This window comes from Oenanthe melanoleuca, chromosome Z (genome assembly GCF_029582105.1).
Source record: "Oenanthe melanoleuca isolate GR-GAL-2019-014 chromosome Z, OMel1.0, whole genome shotgun sequence".
Lineage (NCBI taxonomy): Eukaryota > Metazoa > Chordata > Aves > Passeriformes > Muscicapidae > Oenanthe > Oenanthe melanoleuca.
In genome coordinates, this window is record NC_079362.1 from 35,520,767 (window position 1) to 35,544,428 (window position 23,662).

At 37.6% G+C, this 23,662-nt stretch overlaps 1 protein-coding gene across 2 annotated transcripts in view; it reads right to left on the bottom strand.

Moving 5' to 3' along the window:
- Positions 1–23,662, bottom strand: part of SYK (spleen associated tyrosine kinase) — a 50,879-nt gene that overhangs the window by 15,045 nt on the left and 12,172 nt on the right. For both annotated transcript variants that reach the window (XM_056514388.1, XM_056514387.1), the window contains exons 2-7: positions 17,741–18,195; positions 16,205–16,365; positions 7,158–7,296; positions 5,635–5,710; positions 4,583–4,629; positions 220–288 (exon numbers count right to left, since the gene is read on the bottom strand). In XM_056514388.1, coding sequence (XP_056370363.1) covers positions 220–288; positions 4,583–4,629; positions 5,635–5,710; positions 7,158–7,296; positions 16,205–16,365; positions 17,741–18,154 — 906 coding nt within the window. In that variant the 5' untranslated portion in view covers positions 18,155–18,195. The remainder of the gene's footprint in view (positions 1–219; positions 289–4,582; positions 4,630–5,634; positions 5,711–7,157; positions 7,297–16,204; positions 16,366–17,740; positions 18,196–23,662) is intronic.

Genomic DNA, 23,662 nt, shown 5'->3' on the forward strand with positions numbered 1-23,662 from the left:
CTCTGTTTTTAAAACTCCTTCAAACCTATTGTTTCAGCTATAAAATCAAGCCCATAATTATGCAGATAATTAGGATAGATGCAGAAAGCTTACAAAATCTTCATAATCTAATTGTTAGTAGCCAAGAAGCAAGTGAAAAGAGGGGGAGAACAGAGCAAAATTAGTAGTTTAAGTATTTTTAAGCATTTTTAACTCAGTCAAAAAAAGTATATGAGGCACCTTTTTGCTGCCAGCCTTTGGAAAGGTGTACGATTTGAGTCTTGAGATAATTCCACCTCCTGCCCAACTCTAGAAACCACAATGTCAAAGAGGAACAGTAAATGTGTCATGAAAATAGCTAAAGGTATTTCACAGAACAAAAACACTCTAAAAGAACAAAACACTCCCAAACTTTCTGTTGCATGTGCCTGCAAGTACACATCTGATGCATCGAACAAATGTAGTACTGGAAATCTTAGTACTAAATTTTCTTTCATCTATATTACTGTCAAACCATCCTGAACCTGTAGACATACCTTAAGGCAGTTTTTAAATTCAAATGCACTGCCCTTTGTCCAGATCTTTATTCATAGGGTATGTTGTATGTTTCTCCTGCCTCTGCCACTGAACTTTAGTCTCCATCGTCCCACCCCCAAACATATTTAGAAATAAGTTGATGACTTTTGTATCTGGAAGTATGACTAATGTATCAAGCAAAATTTGACCTTGGTCAATAAACAAACACCTTGGTCACATAACATACAACGTGGTTATTGAAGCAGAAAGCACACAAAGTAACATTAATTCCAAACAAAAAGGAACAGGCTTTACATTTTACACACGCACTTATGCTCTGTGTAAAGACAGCATTAAAAGATAGGCAAATATATTTTATAAGAACACATTAACTTAATTAAATGTAACAAATTAGCATTTCCAGGGGTCACTGACAGATCATACCTGACTATTAAAAACTGAGATGGGGAATTTATTGTTCAAACATTTAGACTGATGTCGAGGCTGAAACAATAGTCTGAGCCACATTCTCAGTCACTTTAAACAGCTTTGAACTCGCTTAGATGATCTGAACTTTTTAATAGTCCATTTGGACTTCTTATTTTCTGAAAAGACATCTTTTTTTAATTGATAGGATTGGTATATTTCCTAGTTTTCTTTTAAAAGAAAATGTCTGATTTCACATTAAAAAGGTGTTTTTTGTTTCAAGACACCAAGGGTGACTGTATGGTCCCTGTTGCCGCTGGAAGTACAGAAACCTTTTTGATAAAAATTCAGTACACTGCATATTAAAAATGGTTACTGAGTCAGACATTTACTTCATGAAATTTTCTTTCCATAATGGGAATAAATGAAACCTGAAGTACTACGTAGTTTCAATTTTGCAGTAGATAAATTATCTACGAGGTCAAGTACCCTTTTGCACAAGTTGAGCCTGGTTCATGATATTTTTCAACAAGAGTATCTCCCAATACTTGACTAAGAAGCCACCTGTAGTGATGGTAATACTGCTTAACTCATATGTTTGTATTAGACCTACAAATGAATGTTGAGATGAATATTTCATCAGGAACTGCAACTAGTTACAGTTACACTCTTCTAATAAAGTTTATGTCTGTCAATCACCACCTGAAAGACTGTAACTACACAAAATATTGAGAAAGGTTAAGAGGGGAATTTGGGAAATGGCCAGAATTTGGCAGTTTCACTATAATGTCATCAGCTGCAGAACTGATCTAAAGACTCATTTCAAAAGCTCCTCTGCCTATTTAAATATATATTGGGGTGAAATTGATTGCAGGGAGAAAAAGGTAATTTACAAAATGGAAGTGATCAAAATCACCTTAAACTTAGCCATGGAGCCTCTGGTGAAAGGCAAGGAATATCCCAGTCTCTGCATGTTCTGGGAGAAACAAGAACAAGCAACTCTCCATACTCTGCACAGAAAATTACCTTCAATACAGACATTTAGCATACAGTCCTTTCTTTTGCAGAGAGGCATATTAGTATCACTAAAAATGTGATGTCCATATTGCAATAAACTTAAGCATTTTGCCTCTCCAAATTTGCCCATAGAACAATTGGAAATACTAGAAAAATCTGATGCAGATTTATGTCTATGTTTACATAACTTTTACTCCAAGTCCTTATAACCAACAGTTTATAGATAAAACATTTGGACATGGATATGCCTTGCACATCATCCAGCAGGTATTTCTACATGCCATGCACCTTCTTAAATTCAAAACAACTTCCAATTTGGCCATGCTATTCCACTAAGACTTTAGTGTAATAGCACCACTATATTTTAGGCTGTAATATATATAAAAATGAAAAAAATACTTTAAAACTGGCCTGGATGGGAGCACCAGTATTAGATTGTTTCTTAGAACTGGCCATTATGTTGTGTTCTTCTACCTTCTCTCCTTTGCCTTATTATGAACAATCCTTACTCCCAAGTCACGATCACTCCTGCTGCCTTGCTCTGGATTATCTCCTGCCAGACAACATTCTTCAGTGAGGTGTCAAAAACTGGTGAAAGTCTCAGTTGAGACCTTGCCAGTCTTGAACAAGCTGGAAACACATTGATGTCTCCCCTTCCATGAGCATGGTGGTTGCTCATCCTTGTTCCCATTCTGACTCATTGCAGGCATAACATCTTCTGAAAAGCTGTGTCTGCTCGCTATTCTGTGGTTTATATCTGACTATTAAAAGTGCAATACCTTGCACTAGTTTCTACTGAGCCTCACCCTTTTTTTTCCCATGACATTTCTCAAATTCATCACAGTTATTTTGATACCCAGTTCAAAAACTCACTATTCCAATTTACATATTTTGACAATACTTTTCATAAATAAAAAAATCTGTGCAGTATACTAGAAATGTCAGAAACTCCTAATTGTTAATTATCATGGTGTAAATGATATGAAGATAGATTGCACATCTTCCAGATAAAATTGTATTTGTATTTTTTATGTTTGTGATTGTATTATTTATCTTCAGGCTGGTTTTTTTTTTGTTTTGTTTTGTTTTGTTTTGCTTTGCTTTGTTTTTGTTTTTTTTTTTTTTTTTGTTTGTTTGTTTGTTTGTTTGTTTGTTTGTTGGTTCGGTTTTTTTGGTTTTGTGTGTGTGTGTGTGTGTGTGTAATATGAATAATTGTATTTCAGGCATAATAAAAATCCTCATGAGTTCCTGCTTTTGCACATAAGTATTAAGGTGTGAAAACCTGGAAATATTAAGTGAAGCCTTTGAGCTCCATAAGCAGTAATAGTTATTTAAAATTTTCCATTTTTTATGTTTATATTCCAGGAAAGTAATTTAGCAGGCTCATTTTTAAAACGTTCCAAGGAAAACACAAAATTCAGATTTCAGTTTTAAGAAGATCAAAATGTCAGATATATTGAAGCTTAAAACAATGTTTTAGTAGACTATTTGCAAAATATGCACTCTTAGCTTTGGTGACTTTCTTTTTAGCTACCATGACAAGGTCTTAAGCAGTAGCAGTTAAATTTACATTTATAATGTGAACTTTTCTGTGGCTATTATGAAACATTCACAGTATTACCACACTGAATGTGCTTGCCCTATGTCTAAAGCTGCATGTATTCCAGATTATACACATGTGATCTTGTGTGCTTAAACATCATGGACATCCATGTAAATGTCACAGACACAAACCTCAAGGCAGTATTTTTATATTTAATTATTTTAAGTTAAAATATTATCAATAATAAAGAAGTAATACATTTTAAAATATTTGAATTAAAAATGGACTGATTTTGGTTGTTTAATTTCCAATTACTTAAAAAGGTACCTGATTTTCAGAAGTGAAGGTATGAGAATCGTTGCTCACAGGACTAGGAGTCAATTGTATTGAAATAGAGGTAATTACTTATTTGAATAATTTTTTTTCTATCATGTAGGACTGCATCAAGACAATGACCTAGATGATTAAGTTATGCAGGGAATGACTAAAATTAACTCCCTATTTCAGATGGAATCAACTATATTGAAGAAGGCAGTATTATGTGATTCTGTGGATGTATCACACCTCATGTGTAGTCAATGAGCTCGGGAAACTTAGGTAATTATGATAACAAGTAGGCCTGCTCACCCTTCATGGAGTGGATAAAAGAATCACCCCTAATACAGTGCATAAGAAATTAAACCCTTGTGCAAAGTCTGATGTAAACTGCACAAACCAAATACGAAAATAAATTTAACTTCCATTTCTGCTTCAGTCAGCAGATTCTCAAAGTGAACAAAGTAAGAAATGTGTTTTCTCTCCTTCCAGTGTTGATACAATCATTATAGAATATGTCCATGTATGAGGCATCACACCTATGTAAATTACTGTTTTTCTACATACACTATATATGTAAAAGAGATTCACAAAATTAAATTATTGGCATATCCAAAACACTGATGAAAGCAACACCATGATAGAATATATGTTTCTTTTCAACTCACTGTTTATAACCTTAGAAAAATAAACTGACAGATAATAATACTCAAGAATTAGAATTCCCAGAAAAGTATGTGACTGTAATCCTTCTCAAATGAATGCTATACCAACACCTTCACTTACCTTAGGAAGTGTTCCAGAAGAAGGATGACTATTAAAACCAAGACTATCTGCAAAAGAATCAAATGTAAAATGAAACTGAGCAAGGTGAGAAATTTGTGCAGGAACAGAGAATTTTACAAAGGGGACCAACTGTCTAGTTTTCAGACCACTTTACAGTGTTTCTCTTGGACTGTCTTTTTTGCTTTTGTCTCTTATACGAAGCCGACTCTGCTACTTCTGGCCACAGAGACAAAAGTAAGTGCAGAGCCTAAATTATTCAAAGGAGAAGGAATATAATGGTGGAAAAAACATGCAGTGATTCTAAGGGATGGAAAAAGTAAAAACATTGGCGTCGAACTTGATCTTGAGTGTCTTTTCCAACCTAAATGGTTCTTTGATGATACTCTGTTATTCTATGTCCTCTCACCATGGTACTAGTATCCAGTTAGAATGACAGAAGGTGGCCTTAGAGAAAGACAACCAGTTCTGGAAGAGCACAAGTTGGACATAGATCAGTCAGATGCATCTCTTTTTCCTTTTCAGTAGGGGCAAGAGGAAGGACAACATCTCTTCAATGTGACTTGACATTAAAGAAGAAACAGGATAAAAAGCACACTGACACTTTCCCCCACCCCTTCTCCTCCTTTCCCACAAGTTATCTAGGAATTCCTGTCTGACCCCATTTTCAATGTTGGTGCAGCCAGTGCCTTGTCCTGCCCTGCTCTCCCCAGCAGAGGAACTCACCTGCTGGGTGCAGCCAACCTCAATTCCTCCAGCAGCACTGCTGCTGTACCTGCTTCAGCTTGGAGCAGTGCTGCAAACACTACCTTGTTCGTGCTTGTGGCCCAAGCAACACACACTGCCACTTTGAGAAGCACATTCCTGATCTACCAATAATTTGAGGGTCTACCAATACAGGGTCTGCCTCCATCACGCACAATCTGGCAGATATCACCTCATTTGAAAAAGTGGATAATCTGCACCCACCTATATGGCAAGTGGAAAAAATTCACACATATTTATCATAATTATCTTGTCTTTTAACACACATAAAAATAATAGAAATAACTCACCATTTTCTGGTTGTGGACAAGGAATGGTAAGAACCCTTAATAATCCATCAGGTTTGTATGAATAATGCTCAACTAACTAGCAAAATGAGAGGGGAGGAAAAAAAAAGAAATAATGAGAGAAAAAAATATGAAAATATGAGGATGGTATCATTAAATATATTAGCAATGTATGCATATGTAAAATAGTAGATATATGTTATAAGAAATGACGTTTGCATACAGCAGATCTTTACTGCACATGTTCTTTGCTTTATTTCTATTTAGTAGGGGTACATGTTTCTGAAGTAATCTTGTGGATAAATGTGCAATGACATCCTGGAACTGGATTTTTAAGGGTCAGTATTCCCCTCCTAGTTCTGCTGCTAAACAGCTTTATAACTGAACAAATAACTTCTTTTTATAAATATCTCTGAGTTCCCGCTCTTTTTATTTTTTTCTTTTTTTTTTTCCATTTTTTTTTTTATTTTCTTTTTTCATTTTATTTTAAATGTTTGGGCATAGTGCAAGAATTATCCTAGTATGCAATGCTTTCTTTGGACTTCAGAATTGCAACGGGATGTGCACAGTCAATAAATGTATAGCACCAGTAGTTGTGGCATTTTGTGCTCCTGGATTGTCCTCTCCACATAATTTTTTACAGGTTTGTTACTGCTATTGTCCATTTGGGTATAAAGAAGTCTATGAGTCTAAGAGTTGCAGACACGTTCACAAAAATTGTAAGATTTTAAGTGCTGCTTTTAAATTTCCAGTGACATCAGGTAAGAAATATGTAGGACATTTACAAAAATGCTAAGAATTAATATATGCAAGCAAAGATTAATATTTTAGATCTGTGACTCACTTTTCTCGTTTTATTAGATTTTTAAGCAAGAGGACATAAGATATTTCTGCAGGGATTTCAATGCCCTTAGTATTCTCAATTTACCTAGTCATTTCACCACTATTCAGTTTTAGTACCAACTATGACATAGTCATCTATGGAACTTCTTAATTGTTTAATCTTTACCAAGGTTTAGTCATATTTTGGTGGTAAGCCTCAGCAAGCCATGCTTTAGCAGACTTGAAGATGGAGAATTTCAAAGCTATAGACGGCATTATGTGTGCAACACCTTAAACCATCCTCTTTTTGCTTGCTAGAATTCTGTTGGTTGCTGTCATAAAGGACATCAGCAAAAGAATAAACCATGCATATCCATTATTGAAAATGGTTACTTGCAAATGCAAATGGATTTTCATCCTAGAGAATGTTCAGCTAACTGAATAATTAATCTCAGTTTTGAACTTGGCTGCAGCATCACATTTAAAAATAATTAAACTCTCTACAATCACATAGCTTTCTACATTAATATATATTTTCTTAATGTACAGAAACCACACAATGTTGGAAACATGACAAATAACCTGCCAAAACATTTTGGTTTCAGTCAAAGACTATTGACACAAACCAAAATAAAACAATGCTGCCTTGGTCAGTTATATGGAAATGTGATGACAGATATCCATGTGATGTAAATTTAACAGACCTGCCACAGGGTGTCAAATCTTTTTCCATCTGGTATGGAGAGCTTTCCTGTCTTATCTCTGTCAATACGATAGTGCAGTACTTTTCCATCATTCAGCAGGCACAGGGCATAGGAACCATTGCTGTCCCTTTCTCGGATACTGTAGAAATAAGAAAGATTTTCAGGGTTACACTTTACGAGGAATGAACATTCTTTTAAAATCATCCTTTCATTAAAGCTTTTGAATTAAAAGAAAAAAAACAAAATCAGCAATGCAACCTCTGTTGCATTTCATTTATTTATTTATTAAGCCTTTTTTTATTTATTAAGCCTTTCATTTATTTCTTAGTGTAATTAATTTTCAGATAAATTGCCTGAAGTTTCTCTTTTTTCCTTTCAAAAGGCAACATTTGATGAAAACAAAAAACCAATGATGTAAGGCACTGAGGCAGCTACAGACATTGTACATTGCATAATGCCCTCTTTGGGCAAATATGCATTTTAAAGCTTTGGCAGAACTGGCTTACCTCGCTTGTATCTTTTATTTTGAAATAAAGAGAGGACAGTAAGAACTGAAAATAGAATACTGAAAGAACATAATGTGAAACGGCAAGATTTTTGTGTTTGAAATAGCTTGCTGTGTGGCTGGGAATTTAAAGAAAATAATATACTTCTGTAATCATTAATTCTTATAATTTCAGCAAAGACATTAATGTTTTGTTGCAGATTTCAAATAAAATTCATATGAAACTTCACATGGTATTGAAGTGTACATATCTCATCTAAATTTACCATGGAGAGATCTCTGAATGTAATATAAAAACTTTGTCTATAACTCTTAGGTAGGATGATCTCCTTCTTCCAGGACACCTGAGTGTCATCTGAGATGCCTACAAAGCACGACAGAATTGTTTCACGTGTACTTGGGGCTAGCTGACACTGGGACCAGTGTTCTCTGATGACTGGAACCCAGAGTAGATAGGAACTTGTTACCAGCTCCGTCATAGTTGGTGCAACATTTCTGAGTTTAAAAAGAAGGCTTTTTCTTTCAGACGAGTTCCCATGCTCACTTACAGCTATCAGTGTGACACCAGTAGAGTTAGAATAAAATTGTCTGGCTTTTTTTCATTTTTAATGAGAAGCTTAGATTCTGGAGCGCTAAAACGTTTCTTGTTCTGGTGTGCACAGAAATCTACTCACTGTCCCTCGAATTTTTGAACAGCCTTGAAAAAAAATATAGCAGTAAATTCTCACTAAGGTGTTAAGGAGCTTTGCTGGCACAAGACTGGCACTTGCTGTTATATTTTAGGAGATTACAGAGGCAAGTATTAAATTATTCTCCTCAGCTGGCACTCTCAAGGCTGAAGTAAAACTGTATTTTGTCTAAATTGGTTGTGTGCCTTTTTCTTTCAAGAGTGATTCTTGTTGCCTAATATGTGAACAGGACAATGGCTAAAAGAAAAGGGAAGTAGGGTCAGTTTTTTGTTTTCTGAAAACAAAGCAACTTGCGCAAGCCTCTAAAGCAAATTGAACCACTTGTGGTTTCTTCATGGCATGTAGGTGTTTCCTTAGCATGCTGATTTCCTGTGCTGACTGACCAGTGAAGAGCAACAGGCTCTGCTAAAATGAAGAGTGACTTTTACTTTGTCTTCTTCTGACCTGCCCTAAGCAAATAAAGCTTAGGAAAATATTTTCAGAATAGGCAGCATTGTTTCTAAAACACTAATTGTATTTCATTGCAATCAGGCTTCTGTTCAGAATAAAGCATAAATAAGATTATAAAATGCAATGGATTGTTTCTCAGTAACAAATATCCTCCATATTTCACAGGAAGAAATGGAGGCTCCAGTACAATTCAGTTTTATTGAAACTGGTTCTCATTTGCAAGAGTTACTACTTTCACAAGAGGCATTGCCAACATTTCTTAAGAGCACAGGCACCTGTGGGAGGGGAGAATCCTGATTTCTGAAGACCATGGCACAGACCCAAGAAGCTCTATCATTCATCAGTGCAGGATTTTGGTGAAGTTCAGGTTTATAATGCTGTAGTTGCACTGTGGAGCTTTTCCTTTCCCTAATCCAACAGCTACACAACTCTGGGGCCGTCTACAGTTCACATTAATGTCAAATTCAGCCAGACAGCTCCATCACTGCACATCCTAAAAACACCTCAATTTTAACACACGATAAATCAGGGTCCAGGGGAGCCTTGTTCCCTTAGGATTATGGAAAAGGTGGGTTTTAAACTGTAGTCAGTCAGCTCCAGCACAACCTAGAGCCCTACAAAAGATGAATCAGGATACACAACCTGAATCCCCACAAAATATGAAATCAGAAGATACTACCACATTTCCAAATATATCTGAAAAGCAGAAGTATCAAGTGCATTAAACTGGCAGACTAAGTTCTAGTTTTGGCAAACAGAACCCTTACTGGGTGACATGGATTGCCCCAGGCCATGTTTCACAATTACATTTTGGTTTTGCAGGCTGTGGTAATGGGTGTCTAGGTTAGGCTAAACCTCCAGAACTGCAGCTGGGTAACAGTATCCAATTCTATGTCAACAGTTGCTGTAAAAAATAGAAAAAAGGCAAATGCTGTTCAAACCAAAAGGTTGTAAACTGAAACCTCTGAATAGAAGTAAAAGTTTCACATCTTCTTGATGGTGCTGCCTGTATTACCCAGAGCCTTCACATCAGATCTGGGAGCTCTCTTCATATATGGAACTTTCCTTGGAGAAGTATGGAAAGTAACAATTTTCAGAATGTTGAGAAAAAAATTCAAAATTCCAAATGCATGCTCTGCTTTAAAGTGCTCTGAAATGAAAACACATTATTTACTGTTCTTCAATAAAAACTGCTGAAAAGAAAAGGTCTTAATTTAAAAATTCTGGCAAGGAAGGAAGCCATCAGGAAGGTATCACCTGGCCTTCCATTTCATGTTATTGCAGAGAATTGCAAATGTACAGAAGAAAAACATAAAGATAATAAACACCTGTAAATAAAAAACACTATCATTTCATCCACTGAGATTAATCAAAAATATGAACAACTTCATTGAGAATGGATTTGAGTACATAGCTATATTAGAGATGTTCCAAGGTATCTAGATTTTTTTATGACATACATTTTTAAAACAGCAGAATAAGTAATGTAGAAATTCAAATTGTTACCGGATGCAATGCAGAGAATATTTAGGTATTGATTTTATATTTCATGCAATGTGTGTTTGAGCATTTTTTGTGGTTTTGGGAGTGCATCCTAGATACAAATTGGAGTATTATTACAGGCAGTGTAAATAGCTATCCATTCCTTCCTTTGGTATTTTCATTTGGAAGCAAAATGTCCCAGTTTTTTCTGTTTTCATCTGAAAACTCAAAAGATCCATCCCTTTCTAAAGAAAATATCCCTGAGGGTCAAAGAAATAAATTGCTATTACAACACGCCTCATTGACTATACAGAAAGAACAGAAGTTGTGGCATTCTGCAGTGGAGAATTATGAAGAAAATAAACAAGCAAAATGCTTGCTTTAGGAATGGTGTGAAATTATTCTTGGTCCTGAATCCGAAGGCATGCTAAATTTTATTCTCAGCATTGCTTTGCCTTCTCAGCAATTACAGCCTTGTTGATGCCAGAGATATTGACATTCCCCACTGCTGACGGAGCTCCAGCATTCCCTGCTTGTCTTGCCCTCATGACCATCTTTCTGGTAATGCTGTTAACAACATGGCTACTCATTATCACTTCAAAGATGTGCTGCACATTGTGTATGTTCCAAGTTTGAGGGTAGTAAGAAATGAACTTGGTGCCATCTGTAAAAGAATTACATAAAGGGCAAAATGGATTGACTGCTGTCCTCATTTGCATCATTTCTTTCCCCCTGTTCACTAACACGTTCAAAGCTGTTCCACAAATGTCAGAACACTACAGAATTTAGGAGATATCTCAGCTTCACACTACTGCTATCTACAATGGAATCTAAAAGTTCATCCCCTGGTGAGTTGGCTACACAGTTACAAAACACTTTTGTGAGAAGGGTTGCATCACATTCGTCTATTTAGTTGACTTCATCCTGGCAGCAAAATACACCACGCTCCACCAAACCCCTAACAAACAGCTCTGCAGTAAAACTGCACCTGAAATAGGGGATCTTCTTAATAGAGCTATCTTAGCTACATCTTCTTCACACCTCAGACCCACTCTGCTGCTGAAGCTCCCAGTGCAGAGCCCGTCTAGAGGAGCCACAGCCCTGCCACACTGGTCTGTAAGTGGCACCCAACACATATCTAACTGCAGATCAGTAAACCACTCTCCAAAGAGTCATAGGCATCATCCAGGCTGCTGTGGAGAGGAAGAAAGCCCCTCCAGAAACACAGTTCTGTATATTACACAGTTCATAGTCTGTATATTACCATTCATCCTGAAAAATTTTTATGGCCGTCTAAGCCTAGCAACTGCTTGGCACTGTCAAGATGAACTTTATAATTGGTTAATAACCTGAAATTAAGGTCACATTTAATAGGATTGTTTTCATCTTCTACGATGTCAACAATGTCCAGTCCCTCTTGTGGATGCAAACTTAATACTGATAGAATTATCTAAAGAATTCTTTACAAGGTCTAAAAAGGATCTAGCTCCTATAAGAAGGCAGCAAGATTAGTGTAAATATGGACTGCTATGTATACCAGAAACAGAAATTTTTGGTCAGACAAAAGACAAGTAAACCCTTACACACAAATGCACTTCAAACCTTATTATTTTGAAATACTGTTACTATATTAACTATTGTGACATATAAGAGACAGTTTAGTTTCTAGTTGTCGTGGAATGCCATGATGTGGCGTATTACTGTGACTCATTATAATAGCCTAAACTAGATTTGTCCTCATTAATATTCTCATTGCTCACTGAAGACACCATATGACACCAAAATAATTTTCTACTTTCCTTTCACACAACTTTTCATATTTTATGTGAACTACGTATAACTATGAACAGATGCAAATGTTTATGTAGACTAAACTGCTAATTGGCAATGCCTTCACTCAGTTTCCCTAATATTGATTTTTTAAGTTTAACAGTATTTCTGAATATTCTTTATCCTCCTCCAACTTCAGAACTTCTGGTTTTTAACACTTATACAAGATCACACGCTTGATTAAGTTAAGTGGTGATTCCTAATGGCAAGATATGACAACCCTTACCACATGCCAGAGGCTTTTCACATGTGAAACTGCAGAGAAAACTAACTCTTTTGCTTTTGCTTTTAGCAAAGTTATAATTTATTTTTAAACTTTTCCATACATGCATTCATGAAATCACCTAGATATCAACAATATTGTAAATATTTAATGATACATTATTAATAAAAATACTATTAAATGCTGATAAAAGTATTACAAATATTAATAGTCTGATTTATGATCAATGTTCCTTAACAGGCAAAATGTAATAAACCCCAGAAATCTGGTTAAGAACCATCATCCAATATAGAATGTAAAATAGTATTAGTGAAATTAAGTGGGGCTTCAGACATGAAGTTCCCTATTTTCAGTTTCTTTTCAGATAATTTTAGAGATATTTTACTTCTAATCCACTGCTATTTTTTTCCCTCCAAAGTTTGTGCCTAGAGTGGCAATCTTACATAAACATTCTTTACAGAAGAGGCAGAAACTACTTCTCATTTTATGTCAGTTCATGACATGGTTTCTGCATTTGATTTTGAAAACAAACTCTCTAGCATCCACATACATACTTTATTGATAAGCCATTATTTACTTTACTTTTTAAGCCATGAAAAAAAACCTTCAAAAAGATCTTTGAAAATTCCCTGGTAAAGCATCCAGGTTTAGCTCAGATTTTTTCCTTGGATGTATTATTGCATTATTTTTACAGTGCTTTTCATGATATTTTAAATGACAGACAAGAAGCTTTTCTACTATTTCCATATTTAAACCATTAAAAATAATTCTAGATTTGATAATTTTGTATTGCTGCAAAGCAGTGCTAAAGAAATTTATATATCAGATGCATTATTTACACTTAATAATGCATAAATAATTAAAATGCTGTATTGAATTTTTTTTCAATGTAGGTAGGTCACATGGATAGCAAATTTCTGGTGTAATGAGATATTTGAGAACCTAAAAATATACAGAAAAATTCTAGCCTTCTAATATTTATTATTTTATCCATAATAAACAATATGATATTTGTCGCACACAAGTATCCAAATAACCTCACAGTACCTATCTCTTAAAGAAATCTATCCACTCTCTTTTTTCCACATTCCAATTCCTACCTCAACAAACAAACATTTCTTAGACCGTAAATGTTTGAAGGTTTTATGTTTCAGTCAGCTACTGGGCTTGATTATCTTGACTAGTGTTAAGAAGACACTAATTCAGAGTCACAACTTCAAAGCCTTCAGATGCACAGAATCCACAGGTGTACAGAATATTCTGACAAGCACTTCTGCTGGGTAAGTAAAACTACATGATGTCTGTGCCTGAAATGCAAAAGAATGCGCCACTCTCATGCTCTACAGTTCTGCTGCTTCTGCTTCAGTTAGCCAGAAATGAGTGGTTTATTTCTCAACACCTGCCGGGCAAGCCCACATTAGGCAACCCACTGCAGAAGGCAATAAACCTCTCTGAATTAGACAGTTCTTTGCTGTTTGTAAGGAGGCTCTAAGTCTGAGGGCTAGAACGGCTCAGGAGTGTAAAACAACTGATTGCAACACAAATGAACAACACATTATTTCTCTTGCTGCACTGGCTACTGTGGGGTAGATGGAATTCTCTCCCTGTGTCTTCCCTGAGGCCATAGGAGCAAATGGCAGCTGAGTGGTTGCTACATTATAAAATGACCAGACAGGAAGTCTCTGCAAGAACAATTAATACATCAAAAATCATCCTACCTATGCACAAGCAGACAGTCTTGTCCTCAAAAAGAGGGACCCAAGATCAACACACTACCATTTCACATTATTTAAGCTCCAGTGGCAGTTCTAATGATTTAAACAGAGCCTTAAAATCAGCATTTTCTCCTAAATGGATTTCTCTCCCTGATATGAAAGCAGCCACCTGAGTTCCATCAAAACTATGTAAAACGTGGATCCAATGACATAACCAGTCCCATTGGAGAAGGTCCCACACAAGTCATTGAGCATGTCACTGCAAATAGCATCAAAAATGCCTCCTAGGCCATCTCTAGGGAACACAGGAAAATGCTGGTGAAATAATTCCAGTCAAAAGTCAAACCAGTAGAAATGCTTATAGAAGATTATAGAGAGACCAATGTTTGTAACTGGGCTGAAAACGTCAATTCTCTTAAGAAATCTCACCCAATTACTCCAAAACCTATCCCTGTTATTAAGAAATGCTAGCTGATGGATCCTTTTCTTTGAAGAAAAACTAGTTTTCTCTCCCTTCCACCCTTGTCCCAAAGAGAAGTACTTTGGCCACAGAGAAACCAATGTGTGCCTGAGGCAAACTGGAAAAGCTGCCAGTTTTAATATATGATCAACATCATGACTCAGCTGATACAGAGTTGGTTTGGTAAGGTGCTAAAACAGAAAAAAAAATCAACATATTTTTAGGTATAAAATTGTCATTAAAAGAAAGGATTGCTTTTTGTTTAAATTACTGGACCTTATGTCTAAAATTTAGGAAAAGAAAATAGCAAAATCAAAGAGCAAGAGAAAGGAGAGGTTGGGTGGTGATGCTGGGCTGGTGGTAACCTGCAACAGCAACTGTGTTCATCAAATCCTCTGAACTCTTATGCAGCCGAATTTTTGTAACTTTTGTAACAGTTTTTTTACTGTAAGTATAATAAAACCTCTAACCAGTTTATTGCAATGTGTTGTTGCACATGGCAACCAGAGCAACTGGGTAAATGCCCCTCTGGATCCCCATCAATAGGGAACAGGGAATATGAGGCTGGAAATAGGTAAGCATGGATATTTGGGTGGGAGTGGCTATGAAATGCAAGAAATTCAAGGACTGAGGGGAGAAAAGGGTTCAAGAAATGAGATGTCACTATAGTCAAAGTATTTGAGGTTTAGACCTCACAGGAATTCACACCAATGGGAATAGGAGTTACTGGTTCCTGTCAACTAAGACTGAAATGTGAAATGTGAAGGTTGCATCCACATAAGCAATTAGTATGGCACAATTACATAAAATCAGTAAAGTGAAAGAGTTGGTGCTGAATAAGCATATCCTTCCTGCACTCACTTGTGGGGTTTCGCTTTGGACTGCCTCTGAAAAAAGACAAAGAAGGCTGAGTGCTAAAGAAAACTACATGGGATGAAATTTCCCTCAGAAAATATACAGCTCTAAGTGATCCTTACTTGCCAATGACTTTTAAGCTTAATTTTTTATCATTATAAATATACTTTGCAGGTGGGGGTGGGAGTGACAAAAGACAGCTCTGTTAAAACACTGGTATTTTGCAAATGAGGGCTCTCCAAAAAACCCCCTTGCTCTAGTCCTCCAAGATGATGGCTGTCAGTCACTATCTTAATGACACATTTGTGCCCAGAAAACAAAAGATCACTAGGCTGGGTAAATGCAGAGGGTAAGCAGTAGACACCAAATAGTGCTGTCAAGGTAGAAGTGATTAATTCTGTTGCTTAACTATAAACCAAAGCACTACCACTGTCCCTGAGAGACTTGACAAATACAGATCCCAACAGCTACTAGCACAGGCAGGTTGTGCCTAATTGTACCACTTTAGTAAGGCTGTGTATTGGATGCAGATGGTCAGGCTTTGACAGTGGGGCTGCAAAGGCCAGGGGATGCCCTGGGCTGGTCACAACTGGCTCCAGCAGGCCCTGCTGGACACCTCTGCAGGTGTTCCAGGCCTTCTTTCTAGTTTTCCATCTTTAGTTAAATGAGAGACTTGCTTAGAGCAGGAAGCATCATGTCATGTAAATGATGCTGAACTGGGTGCTCTCACTGTGGACGAACCAGTTTTAGGGCATAGTCTCATTTGAAATTTAGTCAACAGTAACAACGTACAGTAACAACGGAGGCAAACAGCAATACCACAGAAAACCAAACTCACAGAAATTTTCCATTGCTTCTTGATCCAAAGAGGATACGGTGCTCTGACTCCTCCCGAGATATCCTCCCATGGAACCATGGCATCTTCTCATGGGCTGTAGTGGCAATCAGCTTCTCCAGCTGGGGCTTCTGACTAATGATAGCTTGTTCAAGAGCATGCCCCTAGAGAACAGTAAAAACACGATGAAACACTCAAACTATCTTCTACAATAAAAATATGACAGGTAGACTCCCAGACTTTTGGGACATCCACAATCTGCACATATTTTTTGTGCATGAAGGCCTGATGGCTATTACAATTTTAAACCAGAAACTGACATATGGCAATCTAAACATCACAAAACTAGGGTTCTCACTTTATCTCTGAGAAAAAGAAGGAAAATTAACCAGTAAATAAAACCACAGTCTGAGATTTCAAACATACTTCCAAATTATATATCCTATGGCAGTGCAATAAAATAAACTGAATGTGCTTTGCACAGTTGCAGCTTGCCTATGTCAAAGACATCAATGCAAATTTTCCCAGACAGAACAGACCCCATTTTAGAGTAAATTATTTAGAGTAATATTAACTTAGACATTTCTAACCTTATCTACTTAACCTACTAATTCTAAATTGGGCCCAGAATCTGGTGGCAATCCCCACTAGTTTCACCAGTGTTTAACCAGAGTTCATCGACTTCCCTCTAGATTGAGGTCAGACTCATAAAAAAAAACAACACTGTGAACTTGAGCAGTAATAGAAAATGTTGTGTAAGTTTCAGGCTTTTCCAGTTTCGGGGTTGCTCCGTATATTTTACAAAGCAGAATTCACAGGGTTACTTGCTAGCAGCAAGAGAGATTAGAAACCTTGTGAACCTTCATGAGTTCATAAAAGTAATTCATGGCATCTCAAGGTGAAATAATATTCCTTTTGCAGCCTCCTACACTAGTGTTTCCATGTTAAGACTGGCTTCTTCATAGTCATTCTCAGAAAAAATCCAACATCTTGTTCTCCACATGGAAAATTCCTGCTTGACCCCTGCAGCTCTGAAGATGTAAAGGCAGTGCTCTGCAGTGTAGAAACTGTTCTCTTTCAGGAACAATTTCTGTTTTGGATATAATCTAAATTAGCATCACAGAAACAAGGCCAACTAAGACAATAGGATGTAAAACAAGTCATCATGTCATGGTGCCTGCCTGCATACCAATCCATAAAAAATCAGAATTAAAAGCATGAGACAAATAATTTCTGTATCTTGTTTATTACATGTATTAATTTTTGGTACAAATCTGATGACATATGTTGCAGAAGTAGTTAAGATTATGCTAGCCCAGGACATTGTAGAAATTCTAAGGGTTTAAATTTCTGGAAAACTATGCTTATTGCCAAGTTACTGCATATACTGGGGAGAAAAAACCCTCACTGTTAAAACTCAAACAGCTATGATTTCACTGAGACAAAAATACTGCCTAGCAGCAGCAACACCTGGAAACAAATACTGCATTTTTTTTTATCCTAGCTCAAAGATTTATGGCAAGATCAGTTTGGTTTTACCTGCAAATTCCAGGTTTGCTTGACATACTCTCTGATGAGGTTCTCTTTCAGATCTTCAAAGGGTCCTGTTTTGGGTTCAACACCTGGTGGCCGGTTAAAAGGTTTTTTCAGCAGACAGATAAGGCCATCTGCTTCCCCTGAGTGATAGTTAATGAGTTCAGCAGGACTGGCATGCGACTTGCCTCCTGCAATAGCGTATGAGCCACTCAGCTCCCTCTCAATTGTATAGTGGTGAACCTTCCTTCCGTGGGCCAGGGATAGGGCAAAGCCCCCCAGGTAATTCCGGCTTTGGCGGAGCAAGTACAGTCCATCACTTGCTCCTCCCTGCATCAGATATTCCTCAGCATCTTCACGTGTGATATTACCAAAGAAGTATGGCAAATGGTTAGCAGGGTTTGATGTGCTGGAAGCCATGGTTTTTTTCTTTTCCAAGTAGCAAACCTAGAATATTATATCTGAAAATACAAAGACAGAGACACCAATGTCAGTAGAAAAAATCAGTAAGATGGCAGTTCACCTGCAGTATATTTGCAGAATCACAGAATGATTTAGGCTTCAATAGATCTCTAAGATTGTTGAGCCCAAACTGGAACCAATCACTACCTTGTCAACAAGACTATGGCATTGAGAGCTCTATCCACTTGTTTCTTGAACACCTACAGGGATGGTGACTATGTCACCTCCCTGGGCAGAGAATTCCAATGTTTAACAACCCTTTCCATTAAGACATTTCTCCTGATGTCCAACCTGAAACCCCCTGGCATAGCTTGAGGCAATTTTGCTAATACATTTGTTGTTGATACATATGTTGAACAATTTAAAAAACTATTTTAAAGTGAAGATTCCATTTTTATTTTTATCTTATTCGCAGCTGTCTTTCTAAATCCCAGCAGCTCTCTTTTCCTGCTTCCACTCGGCTAGAAGTGGACAAAATGATCAGAAGTTCAGTTTCTGCTTCTACTTTTGTGAAGCACGTAGGAGTTAAAATATGAACCCTTTTCACAATAAAATGAAGCATGATTTTAGGGAAGCCATGCAGCAATCTGTGGAACCAGCACTAAACAGTTCAGACTATATGGGAACTAATACCACGTTTGTCTTGTTGCTGGCCAAAGTGCACAACTGAGTTATATGAAGAAAAGCGAAGAAGATTTTATGGATAACTATGTAAGAAGCAAGGGTCCATAATGCAAAGGTGTAACCAAGGAATGGGAGTCTTAATGTAGTGCTGCAGACTGTCACCTTCCCTGCAGTCCTGCAGGCTGTCCTACCCCTTAGCTCAGATTTGGTCCATCGGTTTGCTGATTTCCTGTCACTTGTGCCTTTGTCTAAAAACAGTAGAGAAATACCTGGGCTATGCTGTGAATACATAAAAGGTTGATGTAGGGAGGGAAAGAGTCAAATCAACAAGGCTCACACAATACAGAAAACTAGACAGGGCACAGTCATGACAAACCACATGCTGTGCAGACTTTCCGGTCTTCTCCCACTATCTCAAATAAGGGAGACATCAAAGTTGCAAAGATACTGCAACCCCACAAAATAGAGCTTTGTGCAGCATGTTACTTATTACTCTTTTGATCTGGAATTAAAAGTTACTGATTTAAGTTCCCATACTAATCTAGTAAAATAAGATTTGCTTGCTAATTGCAAAGAAGAAAAGTTGTAACTGAAGACACAGAAGGCAGTCCCCCAGTTAGTCCCCACCAAACATTTATTCTGTACGGTAAAAAGGACCATTCTGACTGTATCAAACAAACCTTTCTTCAAATGGAATAGATTAATTCTGTAACTTAATGCAGGGCCAGAGGATTGCAATCAATAAAACAATGCCCATTTGGATTTCAGTTAATAGCATTGTCAGGGTCAGGACTGGGGTCAATAAAATTTTCATTGAGGTGGTGGCCAGTGGGGAGAGAACAACCCCAGCAAGTTCACAAATAAAACAAAATGGCACAGTGGCTAAAATATCAAAATGGCTGTGATACCATTCAACGGGACCCGGAAAAGCTAAGGAATTTAAATGAAAGGAATTTAATGAAGCTCAAAAAAGGCTTCATCCTGTGGAGCAGACTTTGCCCCTTCTGGGGCAGCTGCCCTCCTGGCTAGGCAGCATCTCACACCCTTGTGAAGCCACCATGGAAGGAAGGTCTGTGGCCAGGGTGTTTTTCAGCAGGGTCTGTCTGCCATGGTTTCTCCAGGGCCCCGTAGGTGCACACCCAAGGCATGCAGGCTCCATCAGGACTCTTGGCTTGCTCTACCAGCTGTGGCATGGGGACAGCAGCAGGTCTGGCACTGCACAAGGGCAGTCCCAGACTTCCCTTCCTTGCCCCGCTGCCAGTGCTGTGGATCCCACAGGAGCTTGTCCTGGGACAGCGGGCACAAGAGTGCCAGGACATTGGCGCCAGGGAACACTTCCATAAAGCTCCTCTTTCTTCCCTGACCACTTCCCCCAGGAACTGTGCTAAGCTGGTGGTGACTGGGGGAGGGTGTGGGGGCTTAGGGTTGTAGATATCTGAGCTTTTATCCCAAGCCCTCCTGACATCTTGGCAGAGCCTACCACATGCAACACACATCTCAGTCTGAGCACTTGGGAGGTGTGGAGATCAGGGCTTTCCTCCTGCTCTCCAGCCCTGCCATCTCTCCCTGCCCTCCAGGGAGTTGCAGACATACAGGCACAGACCAGCTGAGCCCCACATCTCTCTGCCCTGTCCCAGGACTGCAGCTGCTTCAAGGAGAGCCATGAGGAGGCTCTTCCATCATCTCCCCTCTCCCACAGCCTCCTGACTCCTCCCTGACTTTTTTACTCCTAGCAAAAGGCAAGCCCCATCACCTTGCACGTCTGCCTTGACAGGCAGGCACCTAGGAAGGCATGGGGGAGAACAACTCTGCCGAAAGGGACAGGGTCATGGGGCCAGACACCCCAGGCAGGGCTGGAGTCAGTCTTCCTATGTGCGAGACAGCAAGAGGAAAAGATCTTGTGTAGTACTGAGGAGGTTTAGACTGGATACCAGTAAATATTTATTCACTGAGGAGGTTATCAAGTATTGGGACAGGCTGCCCAGGGAAGAATTTAAATCACCATCCCTGAAGGGATTTAAAGACCTACAGACTGGTGGTTAGGTTTACAGTTGGACTTGATATCTTAAGGATGTTTTCCAACCTAAATATTTCTATGAATCTTTGATTCTATTATTTTGAAAGTCATTACAAATATGGATGTTTTGAATGCTCTAGTTCCTTTTTCCTTCACTTCTGCTTACCTATTTCCCTCACACACCCCCATGTCTTTTTTTTTTTCCCTTCCCTCCACTATGCACAACATATACTGCTGCAAAGGAGACGACTATACATTATCCAGGTTCTAGCAAAATGGTTCTGGAAGGCAGGCTCCAAGTCTTCAGTACCAGTTTCATGAATGATGGGAGAAAACAGATTTACTGCTAGGTTTTTAGTAAGGAAAGGATTTGGATGCATGACTGACTGACACTGGTTCTTCACCATCAATGTACAATTTGGAGAAAAGGATGAAATAATCCCATAGTGTGACTCATGCCAAGAATGGTACTGCACTGCAGTGCCTGCCCAAAACACTTCATACATACTGAATACATGCTGAACAAATATCAAACAGAAAAACATCACCGCACTCTTCATCTGTAGAAATTTATTTTCGTGAATGTATTTCATTAAAGTTCATTTTTGCCATACTTCTAGTTTCAGACTTAAAAAAGATAAAGAACTGTAAAAGGAAAATCAAAGCTAATAAAATAAAAGTGGGGTGGGGGACAGGGTTAGAGGGGATAAACACATCATCTCTGGTTACAAAAACCTTTATGGCTACTGAAACTTAAATTCACTTTGACTACAATGTGTTTCAGATCAGACTACTCCTCAGAGTATTCTTTTGTCTCAGATTAATCTTAGTATTTTCTACACACTCTTCAGCATGATTTGTCCAGGAAGAAGAAGTTCTTAAAAGAGAGGGGAGGAAAAATCCACTTTGCAATTTAGATGAAATGTCAGTGATGGCACTGGTGAGGGACTGTCTCTTAAATATTCAGAATGAGAAGGCCTGATATATAAAAAGTTTCTAAAATATGAAGAATGTTTCTCACTTATGGAAAGAACAGCAGCAGGATTCTTAACTCTTATATTTCCAAATTATTTATTTATAACTGTTTCAGAGAACAATGGCCTGATTTACTTTCACAAGATAGGTTATCATTGGTAGATTTCAGGCCAGGTTTCACTACCCCATTTTCTAATATGTGAAGACTATTTAGTGTTTAGCAATGGTAGGAAATGTTTGGACTGATGCAGTATCTCCTGGGTATGCACAGAGGCAAATAATCACAAAAAATTTTAGATAATGGTTAAAAACTTCTAAGCAATTTTGGAAGAATTTCTGAATTCGAGATGGCTGTTTTCTTTGGTTAGATCTTCAAAATCTTGCCTTCTTTTAATACCCTTCTAGGAGTGTAATACCCTTCTAGGATGAGTAATGGAGTAGAAGAAAATGCTTGAATTCAGAGTTTTCTCCTCCTCTAAGTTTTTGTAGGTGCACAAACAGTGTGCAGAATTTTTCAAGCCAGTGCAGTTAAAATGTGAAGCTGTAAAATGGAGATTAGGCCCCCTAATATTGAATGTACAGCTTTACCCTTCAGAGTGCTGAAGGAAGTGTGGCTGGCTACCCAAGAGAGGTGCTTGAGCATAACAGCAAAAGAGGGTCTGAAGCACAGCTCTCCCCTTAGTTGTTAAATTTGACTTTTAAGGAAGCTACAAATGCACGCAAATATCAAACTTATCCCACATGAAAGAAAAAGTATTACGCAAATACATAAGAAAATTATGTACTCACTTCCCCTCAGGCAGCTTCCTCATCAACTCAGCAGGGTACTCCTGACATAGCCCAGGAGTTTAGTACCTCACACACTTCATGCAAAATCTCAGAACAGATGAGCAAAACTAAATAAACCTCACCTGGAAGGTGTTAGAAAAAAATCCATGCTACCCATACTGCTACACTTAGCTTACTTTTATTTCATCTCATATTTAGACAAGGATAAAGGGAGAGTAAGTGCTGTATTGAAAAGTTTGCCTAGCAAAGAGTATAATATTACTGAGGTACTGATTATAACACAAAAAAAGATAAATAGGAATATGAATCTTTCTAAAAAGATCAAACAGTAGTGTGGTGGGAGTCTAAGGGATTTCTGATTGATTAGTTTTCTACTCCGTGGGTAAAATGACTCAAATGTGACAGAAGATCAGAAGCTGTGTAGTGATGAAACACTGCTACAAAAAATGTTCCTTATTTGAGCAGTTTTCTTGTTTTTCAGTGTAGTGTTCTGTAAGCAGGGTATGAAAGTAAAGAAGTAAGGTTTAAAGCAAATTTCTTGCACGCATGCATACGTATAAGGCTCACTAGACAGTGGCAAATGATGAAAACACGCTCACTGAAACAACTAGTTTTAGTACAGGGATGATACTTTAAGCATCTACAGAACTTCAACAGTCCTCTAATTATACAAAGGAAAACATTAATAATGAAAGAATAATATTAATGTGCATTTTTCTGAAGCTCCAATTCAATTAGGATTCTTGGAATCAAGATGTATACCTCTGAGAAAAGCAGTAGAAGTTTTTTAAAGATTCTTCTCTACATTTTAAAGTTATGTAACACACCTGAAAGCTGAAAGGAATTCAACATGTGTAGAATTAGAAATGCACATTTAATGGTGACTTGATGTGCTGTATTAAATAATTTGGTAGTTTCAGGGTTTATGGAGAACCTTAAAGGTATACTCCAAACTGATATACACTTCGACATAATTAGCATTGTAGTATTATAAATCTATTGCTACTATCTCACTTTTAAAGAAACTAAATTTGAAGAAGTTTACCAAAGAAAGTGGATTT